The 14,326-nt window shown below is 69.5% G+C and overlaps 1 protein-coding gene across 2 annotated transcripts in view; it reads right to left on the bottom strand.

Annotated features, from left to right (window-relative positions):
• The window catches only part of AGAP3 (ArfGAP with GTPase domain, ankyrin repeat and PH domain 3), a 237,354-nt gene that overhangs the window by 161,785 nt on the left and 61,243 nt on the right, over positions 1-14,326 (bottom strand). For both annotated transcript variants that reach the window (XM_089776874.1, XM_075917266.2), the window contains exons 2-6: positions 10,387-10,445; positions 8,403-8,490; positions 7,245-7,330; positions 6,752-6,893; positions 5,723-5,857 (exon numbers count right to left, since the gene is read on the bottom strand). In XM_089776874.1, the coding sequence (XP_089633000.1) occupies positions 5,723-5,857; positions 6,752-6,893; positions 7,245-7,330; positions 8,403-8,490; positions 10,387-10,445 (510 nt within the window). The remainder of the gene's footprint in view (positions 1-5,722; positions 5,858-6,751; positions 6,894-7,244; positions 7,331-8,402; positions 8,491-10,386; positions 10,446-14,326) is intronic.

Raw genomic sequence — 14,326 nt, 5'->3', positions numbered from 1 at the left:
GGGGGCAGGGCGGCCCTGCGGAGCGAGAGCCTCGTGCCCCTGCAGGTGGGTGCAGGGCGGTGACGGGTTTCTGGGACACGGGGGCGGAGGTGACGCTGGCCCGGCCCGAGGTCGTACCCCAGACCACATGGTGCCCAACACTCAGCTGACCCTGAAGGGCATAGACGGGACCCGTTTAAGGTGCCTGTAGCCCGGGTGCATCTGAAATGGGGGCCAAGGAGGCCCCAAGGAAGTGGGGGTCACCGGCACTTGCCCACGGAGGTGCTGATGGGGGGTGACCTAGAGCAGTGGCCAGACGGACCCCACAGAACACTGGTCACCACCCGTAGCCAGAGCCAGAGAGGGGTTCCATCCCAGCAGACACGGAACCCGGCTGGCTTGGGACTCCGGACCTAGGCAAAGTTGGGGAACAGGTCCCGATCCCTGCCTCAGCAGCTGAATTCCAGGCTGAGGTGCAGGCAGACCCCTCCTTGCAGAGGCTGAGGGACCAGGCTGGCCTCCGTGCAGCTCAGCCCCGGGGGAGAGGTGGCCAGGAGAGATTCCTGCGGGAGCGTGGACTCCTGTTCCGTGAGTGGCTTCCCCCCAGGAAGGCGAGGGCATGGGGGGTCCAGCGGCAGCTGGTCGTCCCCCGAAAGTATCGCCTCAAGCTGCTGTATTTGGCCCACGACGTCCCCGTTGGGGGCCACCGGGGGATCCGGAACACCCAGCTGAGGCTGCTCCAGCACTTCTACTGGCCGGGGGTATTTGCAGCCGTGCAGCAGCACTGCCGGTCCTACGACTCCTGCCAGCGGGGGGGGGAAGGCCCAGGATAGGAGGAAAGCTGCTTTGAGGCCCCTGCCCATCGTAGAGGAGCCTTTCCTGAGGGTGGCGATGGATGTTGTGGGGCCCTTTAGCTGAGTGATCCAGATGGGGAAGAAACACGTCCTGGTGGGGGTGGATTTTGCCACCCACTACCCCGAGGCCGTGGCCCTGCCCTCTATCGAGGCAGACACAGTAGGAGATGCACTGCTGGCCCTTTTCAGCAGGTGGGGTTCTCCCAGGAGGTCCTCATGGACCAGGGGTCCAACTTCATGTTGGCCCTGCTCCGGTGCTTGTGGGGAAGTGCGGAGTCCAGCACCCCTGGGCCTCGGCGTATCACCCCCAGACCAACGGGTTGGTGGAGAGGTTCAATGGGACTCTGAAGCAGATGCTACGGACCTTTATGCACAAACACCCGCAGGACTGGGACAAGTACCTACCCCACCTGCTGTTTGCATACAGGGAAGTGCCCCAGGAGTCCACGGGGTTCTCGCCGTTTGAGCTGTTATATGGGAGGCGAGTGAGGGGCCCCCTGGACTTACTGAAAGACGAGTGGGAGGGGAAGGTCTCCCCGGAGGGTGAGCCGGTCGTGGAATACGTCCTGGCTTTCCGGGAAAGACTTGCCGAGCTCATGGGCCTGGCCAGAGAGAACCTGAGCAGGGCCCAGAGGAAGCAGAAGGTCTGGTACGACCGCAATGCACGGGCCCGCGCCTACGCTACCGGGGACCAGGTGATGGTCCTGATCCCCGTGCGGAAGAACAAGCTGCAAGCCGCCTGGGACGGCCCCTTCAAGGTGGTTAAGCAGCTGAACGAGGTGAACTACGTGGTGGAGCTGACGGGCCGGACGCGCGGCCAGCGGGTGAATCACGTGAACATGATGAAGCCGTACTGGGGCAGAGAGAACTTGGTGCTGGCCATGTGCCGGCCCTGGGAGGAGCAGGGGGAGGATCCCCTGGTGGGCCTGTTCCCTGGGACCGGAGAGGACTCTTCGCTGGAGTCAATTTCCCTCTCGGACCAGCTCACCCCAGCCCAGCAGGCCGAGATCGGGGAGGTGCTGCGCTCCCGCCAGCAGCTGTTCTCCAACAAGCCTGGTCTCACCAACCTGGCTGTCCACTGGGTGCAGACGGGCACTCACCCCCCGGTGCGCTGCTCCCCATTCAGGGTCACAGGGTGTCACATTACCGAATTGGAGGGAAGCAGCCAGATCGCTGCTGCACCCCTAGGTGGGGGTGTTGGCCCCAGAAATTGGTATAAAAGGGAGCCATGTGGGGTATTGAATGGGAGCTTATTGTTTGCTGATCTTATGTACGCTATTTATGTGAGTGTATAATGACTGTGTGTGTAGGTAGGAATCTGTAATCTGTGTGGAAGCTGAATATTTCTGTGAATGTGGTTAAGCATGGCTATGGACAGGCTGATCAGCCAGGCCCTGTGGGACAATGGCTCTCAATGGGCCAAGGACACACCCAAAGAATGGGGGCTGTCACCTGAGAGCAGCCAGCAGGGAACACAGAGATTGGCCTCTGACCAGGTGACCTGCTGCATACTAGAAGAGGCCAGGAAGGAGTATAAAGAGGCCATGCGGTCGATGCCATTTTGTTCTCAGCTCAGCACTTCATCCCAGAGGCAGCACTGCAGGGATTGAAGAGCCCGGAAGACCTGTGAACCCATCCTGATCGTAGGATGTGCAATAAGGACTTTTAAACCAGCAGCTGCAACATCTCTGCTAGAGCCTGCATCGAGAACTGGGAGATTCGGTGCATGTAACGTACTGTACTTTAATAACCTTACTCTCAGGCTTTTCTTTCTTGTAATAATAAACCTTTAGATTTAGATTCTAAAGGATTGGCCCAGCGTGATTTGTGGGTAAGGTCCAGAGGGTAAATTGACCAGGGATCTGTGGCTGGTTTCTTGGAACCGGACAGAACTTGTTCGGGGTAGGTGGGATTGGGTGTTAGGACCCCCCACCTGTGTATGAGGCCCGGGGCCATCTGAGGCACGGATATTGCTGGGGTGTCGGAGGGGTTTTGCTCGGGAGGCTTCAGGCAGGCAGCTGAAGCGCTCTGTGGGACTGGTTTGTGGCCTGTTTGGAGAGGTCACCAGTCTGGGGGCTGTAAGGAGCCCCGAATTTGAGCAATTCGCCCTGAGCGGACGCCCTCAGCTGTGCCCAGACACGGCCCGGTCCGTCACACGGGGAAAACAGCCCAGGACCTGGAGAAAGAGGTCCAGGACATGTTGGCCCTGGGGGTGATCCAGCCGTTCTCCAGCCCCTGGGCCTCTCCCGTGGTGCTGGTTCCCAAGAAGGACGGGTCGATCCGGTTCTGCGTGGACTACCGGAAGCTCAACGCCGTCACGGTGTCCGACGCCTACCCGATGCCAAGGCCCGACGAGCTCCTGGACAAGCTGGGGGGAGCTCGCTACCTCACCACCCTGCACCTCACCAAGGGCTACTGGCAGGTGCCGCTAGACCAGGAGGCCAGACTGAAATCGGCTTTCATCACGCCACTGGGGCTCTATGAGTTCCTGGTCCTGCCCTTCAGCCTCAAAGGGGCACCGGCCACCTTCCAGCGCCTGGTGGACCAGCTGCTGCGGGGGATGGAGCGCTTTGCCCTGACGTACATCAATGATATTTGTGTCTTCAGCCAGACCTGGGAGGAACACGTGTCCCAGATCAGCCAGGGGCAGGACCGGCTGCAGGGGGCTGGGCTGACTGTAAAGGCTGGGAAGTGCAAGGTCAGGATGGCCGAGGTGACCTACCTGGGCCGTAAGGTGGGGAGCGGCTGCTTCGAGCCAGAGCCGGCCAAGGTGGAGGCCATCTGGGACTGGCCTGTACCCCAGACCAAGAAGCAGGTCCAGGCTTTCATTGGGATGGCAGGGTACTACCGGAGGTTTGTGCCCAATTTCAGCTCCATCGCTGCCCCGATCACAGAGCTGTGCAGGAAGGGGAGGCCCGACAGGGTGGTCTGGACGGAGCAGTGCCAGAGGGCTCTCTGTGCACTGAAGGGAGCCCTGGCCAAGGCCCCAGTGCTGGTAAACCCAGACTTCGACAAGCCCTTTATCGTGTTTACGGACGCCTCGGACACCGGGCTGGGGGCGGTGCTGATGCAGGCGGACGAGAAAGGGGAACGTCACCCCATCGTGTACCTGAGCAGGAAGCTGCTGCCCCGGGAGCGGAGCTACGCGACCGTAGAGAGGGACGCCTGGCCATGGTGTGGGCCCTGCAAAAGCTGCAGCCGTACCTGTTTGGCCGGCGTTTCATGGTGTTCACCGACCTCTGCCCCCGACCTGGCTGCACCAGATGAAGGAACCAAGGCCAAGCTGCTGCGGTGGAGCCTGCTCCTGCAGGACTACGACATGGAAGTGACCCACGGCAAGGGGAGGCCAACATCATCGCCGACGCGCTGTCCCGTGGGGGGGGAACGTCCCCAGGCCACCGGCGGAGTGACCCCACTCGGTTCGCTATCGGGGGGGGCAGGTGATGTAGTTGGGGGACGGTCCACTTGCTGGGCGCTGTGGGAGACCCCTACTGGCCTGCGTCTGTGAGCACGGCCCAGGGGGGTTGCCCTGAGGGCCCGGATGTGCAGACCATGGCCCCGCCGGTTCTCACCCGAGAGGGAAGGAGTTGGAACAAAGGGAGGGGGTGGCTTGGCTGGGAAGACTTGGAGAAGAGACGAAGCCGAGTGCTGGGAGTTCGGGGGCCTGTGGACCCGCCCCAAGGGTCTGAGGCTGCCGGCCCCTCACTCCGATGGCCACATAGAACCCGGGCCGTATTCTACCTCGCCGACCCCATAAACCCCCGTTCTCCCGGTCGGCGGAGTCTCACCTCGCTGTAGACGGGAGGCAGGGTCGGGGGGGTCCCCCTGACGCGTCGTCACACCCGCCCGCGGCTCCTCCTCCCAATCCCTGCGGCTCCGCCTCCCAATCCCTTCGGCCCGCCCGCGGCTCCGCCTCCCAATCCCTTCGGCTCCTCCTCCCAATCCCTGCGGCTCCGCCTCCCAATCCCTTCGGCCCGCCCGCGGCTCCTCCTCCCAATCCCTGCGGCTCCGCCTCCCAATCCCTTCGGCCCGCCCGCGGCTCCGCCTCCCAATCCCTGCGGCTCCTCCTCCCAATCCCTGTGGCCTGCCCGCGGCTCCGCCTCCCAATCCCTGCGGCCCGCCCGCGGCTCCTCCTCCCAATCCCTGCGGCTCCGCCTCCCAATCCCTGCGGCCCGCCCGCGGCTCCGCCTCCCAATCCCTGCGGCCAGCCCGCGGCTCCGCCTCCCAATCCCTGCGGCCAGCCCGCGGCTCCGCCTCCCAATCCCTGCGGCCCGCCCGCGGCTCCTCCTCCCAATCCCTATGGCTCCGCCTCCCAATCCCTGTGGCTCCGCCTCCCAATCCCTGCGGCCCGCCCGCAGCTCCGCCTCCCAATCCCTGCGGCCCGCCTGCGGCTCCTCCTCGCAATCCCTTCGGCCCGCCCGCGGCTCCGCCTCCCAATCCCTGTGGCTCCGCCTCCCAATCCCTGCGGCCCGCCCGCGGCTCCGCCTCCCAATACCTGTGGCTCCGCCTCCCAATCCCTGTGGCTCCGCCTCGCAATCCCTGCGGCCCGCCCGCGGCTCCGCCTCCCAATCCCTGTGGCTCCGCCTCCCAATCCCTGTGGCTCCGCCTCCCAATCCCTGCGGCCCGCCCGCGGCTCCGCCTCCCAATCCCTGTGGCCTGCCCGCAGCTCCTCCTCGCAATCCCTGTGGCCCGCCCGCGGCTCCGCCTCCCAATCCCTGTGGCCTGCCCGCGGCTCCGCCTCCCAATCCCTGTGGCCCGCCCGCGGCTCCGCCTCCCAATCCCTGTGGCCCAGGTAGGCCCATGGGGGGGACAAGCCCTGAGAGGTGCCAGTCCCCGTGTGTGGGGCAGCTGGAGGGGGAGGGGGCCGCTCCGCACAGGGCTGCAGTTACCGTCCTGGAAGACTCGCTCCACGTTGAGGCCGTAGGTGGCGCAGGTCTCGTAGTAGGTGCAGCGCTTCAGGTCATTGGACAGTTTCCGGGCCCGAGAGTCGTCGATGACTCTGGGATTCGTGGCGCTGATGGCGTCTGTGAACCACGGAGCGGCAGGTGAGCGACCAGCGTTCCACGCCCCCCACCCTGGAGCAAGACACCACTGGCACTCAGCCGCCCTACCCCTCCCATGCCCGCTGCCCCACACCCGGAACAACGTCCCCACCACTGGCACTCAGCCGCCCTGCCCCTCCCATGCCCGCTGCCCCACACCCGGAACAACCTCCCCACCACTGGCACTCAGCCGCCCTGCCCCTCCCATGCCCGCTGCCCCACACCCGGAACAACCTCCCCACCACTGGCACTCAGCCGCCCTGCCCCTCCCATGCCCCCTGCCCCACACCCGGAACAACCTCCCCACCACTGGCACTCAGCCACCCTGCCCCTCCCATGCCCGCTGCCCCACACCCGGAACAACCTCCCCACCACTGGCACTCAGCCGCCCTGCCCCTCCCATGCCCGCTGCCCCACACCCGGAACAACCTCCCCACCACTGGCACTCAGCAGCCCTGCCCCTCCCATGCCCGCTGCCCCACACCCGGAACAACCTCCCCACCACTGGCACTCAGCCGCCAGCAGCCTCTGCCTTGACCATGGGGAGAGCAGGGTGTCTTGCGAGGCCAGGGAGGGTGGGCAGGGCACCGTGGGGGGCCAGGGCGGAGGTTGGGGGGCCAGCATAGGGGTGGGAGGGTAGGGTGCCTTGTGGTTCCAGGGCGGAGGTTGAGGGGCAAGGACAAGGCCAAGGTGCCTTGGCGGGCCAGGGTGGCGGTGGGGCAGCCAGGGCGGGGGTGGGGGGCAGGACGCCTCAGGGGGCCCAGTGGGGCAGAGTTCACAGCCAGCCGGCACGTGGGGCACGGCATTTGCAGCCGAGGTTCTCCGGGAGCGGCCCGGCCCCGGCCCCGCGGAGAGCCTGCGACCCCGGCCCCTCACCTTGCGTCCCCACCAGCACCATGGGCACCTCGGCTGCGCTGCGGCAGCTGCAGAGTCGCAGGTAGTAGTTATAGACTGTCTGGAAGCTGATCTCGTCCTCCAGGCTGAAGACAAACACCACGGCGTCCACCCAGGCGGCAAACTGGGGAGACGGCGATCGTCAGAGCCCGACCAGCCCCCCGCCACCGCGGCAGCGCTGCCTGAGGGGGGGAGCCGCCCTGCCGCACCCCCCTCTCTGCACCCTGGCGCTGCCCCCCGAACTCCTGCCCCCACCCTGCCCCCAAGCCCATGCCCCACACCCTGCCCCCAAGTCCCCGCCCCACTGAGCCCCTGCCCCCCTCCATGCCGCAGGGTGCCTGCGGAGAGCCATGACTCAGCCTCACTCTCCGTCCTGCACCTCGTGAGCGGTTCCGGGTCCCAGCCCAGCCCGCGGCTGCCAGGTGCGCACGGGGCTCCCAAGCGGCACGGTTCGGACAGAGACGGGGGCTCTTACCTGCAGCTCAGGGGGGCCCCCTTCATCACGAATCAGCAGCAGGTAACTCTGCCCATCCACGACGATCTCCTTCTTAAACCGGCCTCCTGGAAAGCAACGGGGCGCAGTGAGCAGGGGTGTAGGGCGGGTGACACACCCCGGGACATGCCTGACACGAGGCTGGGCGCTGAGAAGAGGAGGGGTGTAGGGCGGGTGACACACCCCGGGACACGCCTGACACGAGGCTGGGCACTGAGGGAAGGGTGGGGTGTAGGGCGGGTGACACCCCCAGGGACACGCCTGACACGAGGCTGGGCGCTGACAAGGGGAGGGGTGTAGGGCGGGTGACACCCCCAGGGACACGCCTGACACGAGGCTGGGCGCTGAGGGAAGGGAAGGGGTGTAGGGCGGGTGACACCCCCAGGTACACGCCTGACACGAGGCTGGGCTCTGAGAAGGGGAGAGGTGTAGGGCAGGTGACACTCCCAGGGACACGCCTGACACGAGGCTGGGGACTGACAAGGGGAGGGGTGTAGGGCAGGTGACACTGCCAGGGACACGCCTGACACGAGGCTGGGCGCTGACAAGGGGAGGGGTGTAGGGCAGGTGACACTGCCAGGGACACGCCTGACACGAGGCTGGGCGCTGACAAGGGGAGGGGTGTAGGGCAGGTGACACTGCCAGGGACACGCCTGATACGAGGCTGGGCGCTGACAAGGGGAGGGGTGTAGGGCAGGTGACACTCCCAGGGACATGCCTGACACGAGGCTGGGCGCTGACAAGGGGAGGGGTGTAGGGCGGGTGACACTCCCAGGGACACGCCTGACACGAGGCTGGGCGCTGACAAGGGGAGGGGTGTAGGACAGGTGACACTCCCAGGGACACGCCTGACACGAGGCTGGGCACTGACAAGGGGAGGGGTGTAGGGCGGGTGACACCCCCAGGGACACGCCTGACACGAGGCTGGGCGCTGACAAGGGGAGGGGTGTAGGGCGGGTGACACCCCCAGGGACACGCCTGACACGAGGCTGGGCACTGAGGAAAGGGAGGGGTGATGGGTGGGTGACGCCCAGGGACACATCTGACACGAGGCGGCTGGGTGGGCAGGCGCCCGGCTGGCACTGTCCAGAGAGAAGTCTCACTGGGGCGTGGAGCCCGCCTGACCTGCCCAGCGCTCACCTTCCGGGGACTCCTCCTGCACATACGTGCCCGTCAGGTAGCGATGCACCAGGGCTGACTTGCCGCTCGACAGGTTCCCCACGATGCCCTGCAGCACAAAGGTGCATGAATGCGCCCTCTCCCGCGCCAACATCACTGGCCGACCCGCCCCGTGACCCGGTGAAGGGCAGCAGCCAGGCCGGGAGGCTGGGGGATGCTGCCTGCCGGGAGAGCAAGGCCCACCCAAGAGCAGCCCGCCACGGTGGCCCCAGCTTCCACGGTGCCCCTCGGCTCGATGGGAGCTGAAACCCACCCTGGAGCACTGTGGCTCAAGAGGGCAGCCACGGGGCCAGTACCACGCACCCCGGCCCAGCCAGATTCCTCTGGACGGCAGGACGGCTACAGCCACGGGGCCAGTACCACGCACCCCGGCCCAGCCAGATTCCTCTGCACGGCAGGACGGCTACAGCCACGGGGCCAGTACCACGCACCCCGGCCCAGCCAGATTCCTCTGGACGGCAGGACGGTTACAGCCACGGGGCCAGTACCACGCACCCCGGCCCAGCCAGATTCCTCTGGACGGCAGGACGGTTACAGCCACGGGGCCAGTACCACGCACCCCGGCCCAGCCAGATTCCTCTGGACGGCAGGACGGTTACAGCCACGGGGCCAGTACCACGCACCCCGGCCCAGCCAGATTCCTCTGGACGGCAGGACGGTTACAGCCACGGGGCCAGTACCACGCACCCCGGCCCAGCCAGATTCCTCTGGACGGCAGGACGGTTACAGCCACGGGGCCAGTACCACGCACCCCGGCCCAGCCAGATTCCTCTGGACGGCAGGACGGCTACAGCCACGGGGCCAGTACCACGCACCCCGGCCCAGCCAGATTCCTCTGCACGGCAGGACGGCTACAGCCACGGGGCCAGTACCACGCACCCCGGCCCAGCCAGATTCCTCTGGACGGCAGGACGGCTACAGCCACGGGGCCAGTACCACGCACCCCGGCCCAGCCAGATTCCTCTGGACGGCAGGATGGCTACAGCCACGGGGCCAGTACCACGCACCCCGGCCCAGCCAGATTCCTCTAGACGGCAGGATGGCTACAGCCACGGGGCCAGTACCACGCACCCCGGCCCAGCCAGATTCCTCTGGATGGCAGGATGGCTACAGCCACGGGGCCAGTACCACGCACCCCGGCCCAGCCAGATTCCTCTGGACGGCAGGATGGCTACAACCACGGGGCCAGTACCATGCATCACACTCCTGAGGGCCAGGTTAGCTCCTGAGTCGAGAGAGAGAGACGGTCTGGCTGTGGCTTCGGCCACGGCGCCGACCTGGGAGCCCACCAAGGTGATGTCAGCACACACCTTCCTGACCAGGGCTAGCCACGCTCAGGAGCACCATTCAGTGGGGGTGCTCCAGCACCCCTCGGCCCTGCCCATCACCCCAGCACAGCACCCTGCACCCACAACGGCCCCTTCCCCTCTGCTCTATCACTGCTCCCGCGCGGGCAGGGCCACACAGGGTGCAATGCAGCGGGACCCACGGCTCAGCTGGAGCCCTGCTCCTGGGTAAGGCTCTGCCCCACGCGCTTGTAATAAACGTTCTGGGCAGGTCACAACCCGGCCACGTGTCCCTCACTGTTACTAGCATCAGCCAGCAGGAGCCGAGTCAGCCCAGCCACGGGTACGGCCCCAGCGGCTGCTGTCGGGCTGCCGGGCCCACCCAGGGAACGGGGCGAGCGGGGACCCGGAGCCCAGGGGGCCCTGGCAGGCAGGACGGGCGGCTGAACTCTGGGCACGTCTCCGAGTCCAGCAGGGGCAGGGGGCTGATCGCGATGCGGACAAAGCCGTTCCGCGCCGGGGGCTCAGCGCCTGCCCGTGGCACACGCTGGCCGCAGGGGCAGGGCGACCAGGGAGCCTGCCCTGGGGCGAGCGCCCTGGGGGGGTCACGCTGCACAGGGCCCCTCCGGGCTGGCCCTGCGCCCCCCCGCCGCACTCACCACTTTGAGCTCGGGCACGGAGCGGCTCAGGGTCCATTCCTGGCTGTTCACAAACGAATCTGCAGGGGAGAGAAAAGAGGCGTCAGCTCCTGGCAGGGGGCCGCTGGGCCCCGAGGGGCGGGGGGGCCGCTCGCTGAGGGCGCAGCCTGGGCCTGGGAGTGAGCCGGGCGGGCCCCTGCGGGAGGGAGGAGGCAGCGAGTGTGAGCAGTGGGGGGCGGCGCTGGCATGACGCAGCAGGACATGGGTCACGTGGGCGGGGGGGTCAGGGATGGAGCCGGGGCTGCGATGCCAGCAAAGCTGGGGCGGGAGGGGGCACAACACGGGGCAAGAGGCAGGCGGAGATATGGGGGGCGCAGCGCGGGGGGAAGGGACAGAGCAGGGGACACTGTGGGGGACAGGCGGGGGCACGGGGGGGCCTAGCACAGGGAAGGGACAGAGGCAATTTGGGGTACAGAGCAGGGGACACGGTGGGGGACAGGCGGGGGCACGGGGGGGCCTAGCAGGGGAAGGGGCAGCCTGGGACACGGGGGGGCCTAGCACGGGGAAGGGGCAGCCTGGGACACGGGGGGGCCTAGCACGGGGAAGGGGCAGCCTGGGGCACGGGGGGGCTGGCACGGGGAAGGGGCAGCCTGGGACACGGGGGGCCTAGCAGGGGAAGGGGCAGCCTGGGGCACGGGGGGGCCTGGCACGGGGGAAGGGGCAGCCTGGGGCACGGGGGGGCCTGGCACGGGGGAAGGGGCAGCCTGGGGCACGGGGGGGCCTGGCACGGGGGAAGGGGCAGCCTGGGGCACGGGGGGGCCTGGCACGGGGGAAGGGGCAGCCTGGGGCACGGGGGGGCCTGGCACGGGGGAAGGGGCAGCCTGGGGCACGGGGGGGCCTAGCACGGGAAGGGGCAGCCTGGGGCACGGGGGGGCCTAGCACGGGGAAGGGGCAGCCTGGGGCACGGGGGGGCCTAGCACGGGGAAGGGGCAGCCTGGGACACGGGGGGCCTAGCACGGGGAAGGGGCAGCCTGGGGCACGGGGGGGCCTGGCACGGGGGAAGGGGCAGCCTGGGACACGGGGGGGCCTGGCACGGGGAAGGGGCAGCCTGGGGTACGGGGGGGCCTGGCACGGGAGGGGCAGCCTGGGGCACGGGGGGGCCTAGCACGGGGAAGGGGCAGCCTGGGACACGGGGGGGCCTAGCACGGGGAAGGGGCAGCCTGGGGCACGGGGGGGCCTAGCACGGGGAAGGGGCAGCCTGGGGCACGGGGGGGCCTGGCACGGGGAAGGGGCAGCCTGGGGCACGGGGGGGCCTAGCACGGGGAAGGGGCAGCCTGGGGCACGGGGGGGCCTAGCACGGGGGAGGGGCAGCCTGGGGCACGGGGGGGCCTGGCACGGGGGAAGGGGCAGCCTGGGGCACGGGGGGGCCTAGCACAGGGAAGGGGCAGCCTGGAGTACGGGGGGGCCTGGCACGGGGGGAGGGGCAGCCGGGGGCGGGGGAGGGCCTGGCACGGGGGAGGGGCAGCCGGGGGCGGGGGAGGGCCTGGCACGGGGGAAGGGGCAGCTGGGGGCGGGGGAGGGCCTGGCACGGGGGGAGGGGCAGTCTGGGGCACGGGGGGAAGGGGCAGCCGGGGGCGGGGGAGGGCCTGGCACGGGGGAAGGGGCAGCCTGGGACACGGGGGGGCCTGGCACGGGGAAGGGGCAGCCTGGGGCACGGGGGGGCCTGGCACGGGGGGAGGGGCAGCCGGGGGCGGGGGAGGGCCTGGCACGGGGGGAGGGGCAGCCGGGGGCGGGGGAGGGCCTGGCACGGGGGGAGGGGCAGTCTGGGGCACGGGGGGAAGGGGCAGCCGGGGGCGGGGGAGGGCCTGGCACGGGGAGAGGGGCAGTCTGGGGCACGGGGGGAAGGGGCAGCTGGGGGCTGGGGAGGGCCTGGCACGGGGAAGGGGCAGCTGGGGACGGGGGAGGGCCTGGCACGGGGGGAAGGGGCAGTCTGGGGCACGGGGGGAAGGGGCAGCCGGGGGCACGGGGGGGCCTGGCACGGGGGGAGGGGCAGCTGGGATATCTGGAGGGGCAGCAGGGGCAGGGAGCACGGGCAGCGGTGGGGGGCGGGGCTCGGGACACTCCCCACCTTTGCCCCGTGGCCCGGACGTCGTGCCGCCCGTGGACTGGCCATTCCCTCCCTCGCTGCCCCGGCTCTGCCCGGCCCCCTGCCGCACTGTTGGGCTCCCCCAGCTCGGGGCGGGGCTGCGCCCAGTGCCCGGGGCACCCTTGCTGGCCAGGCCGGCAGCACGCCCTGCCCACGGGGGCCGCAGCACCCTGCGCCTGCCTCCCCCACCGGCCCCTCCGAAGAGACACCCCAGGGGCGAGTCGAGCAGCCGGCGTGCGCCCGGGGACAGCGGCAGCCCGGCCCACACGCCAGCCCCCGCCTCTGGACGTGCAGGGGCAGGAACCCGGAGGGCCCCAGCCTGCTCTGGGAACACAGGAAGCCCCTCCGGAGTTTCAGGCCACGGCCCGGCGCCCAGCCAGTCTGCTCTCTAGCAACTGCCAAGGAGCTCAACACGTCTGCAAAAGGGGCCACACCTCACAGACGGGGAAACTGAGGCACTGTCCCACCTGCCAGGAGGTGCACCAGGGCTCCCGTTTCCTCAGCCAGCCCTAACCGTCTGCCTGCCACAAGCCACCACGGCCGCACAGGGCAGCCCAAAGCCGCGCTCTGACCACGCTCAGCGTAAGCCCTGAACACACCTGCGAACACGGGCCCGGCTCAGACCCCCGAAAAGCCTGCACTGCCAGGGGTGTGCACATGGGAGGCTCTCGTGGATCCCTGCGACCCTGCGGGCCACGCCCGTGCCACGTCCTGTCTGCCTCGCTCACCGGGGACAGGCAGCTTCCCTCACCCGCGCCGGCCCAACGCCGGCCAACCTGCCCGGCCCCGTTACCGCCCGTGCCGGCCCAACGCCGGCCAACCTGCCCGGCCCCGTTACCGCCCGCGCCGGCCCAACGCCGGCCAACCTGCCCGGCCCCGTTACCGCCCGCGCCGGCCCAACGCCGGCCAACCTGCCCGGCCCCGTTACCGCCCGCGCCGGCCCAACGCCGGCCAACCTGCCCGGCCCCGTTACCGCCCGCGCCGGCCCAACGCCGGCCAACCTGCCCGGCCCCGTTACCGCCCGCGCCGGCCCAACGCCGGCCAACCTGCCCGGCCCCGTTACCGCCCGCGCCGGCCCAACGCCGGCCAACCTGCCCGGCCCCGTTACCGCCCGCGCCGGCCCAACGCCGGCCAACCTGCCCGGCCCCGTTACCTCCCGCGCCGGCCCAACGCCGGCCAACCTGCCCGGCCCCGTTACCGCCCGCGCCGGCCCAACGCCGGCCAACCTGCCCGGCCCAGTTACCGCCCGCGCCGGCCCAACGCCGGCCAACCTGCCCGGCCCCGTTACCGCCCGCGCCGGCCCAACGCCGGCCAACCTGCCCGGCCCCGTTACCGCCTGCGCTGACCCAACACCAGCCAACCTGCCCGGCCCCGTTACCGCCCGCGCCGGCCCAACGCCGGCCAACCTGCCCGGCCCCGTTACCTCCCGCGCCGGCCCAACGCCGGCCAACCTGCCCGGCCCCGTTACCGCCCGCGCCGACCCAACACCAGCCAACCTGCCCGGCCCCGTTACCGCCCGCGCCGGCCCAACGCCGGCCAACCTGCCCGGCCCCGTTACCTCCCGCGCCGGCCCAACGCCGGCCAACCTGCCCGGCCCCGTTACCGCCCGCGCCGACCCAACACCAGCCAACCTGCCCGGCCCCGTTACTGCCCGCGCCGACCCAACACCAGCCAACCTGCCCGGCCCCGTTACCGCCCACGCCGGCCCAACGCCGGCCAACCTGCCCGGCCCCGTTACCGCCCGCGCCGACCCAACGCCAGCCAACCTTCCCGGCCCAGTTACCGCCTGCGCCGACCCAACACCAGCCAACCTGC

The sequence above is a fragment of the Pelodiscus sinensis genome, chromosome 2 (genome assembly GCF_052426305.1).
Source record: "Pelodiscus sinensis isolate ZL-2025 chromosome 2, ASM5242630v1, whole genome shotgun sequence".
NCBI classification, from domain to species: domain Eukaryota; kingdom Metazoa; phylum Chordata; order Testudines; family Trionychidae; genus Pelodiscus; species Pelodiscus sinensis.
The sequence above is the reverse complement of the archived record's forward strand: the minus strand, read 5'-3'. Positions and strand labels throughout refer to the sequence as shown.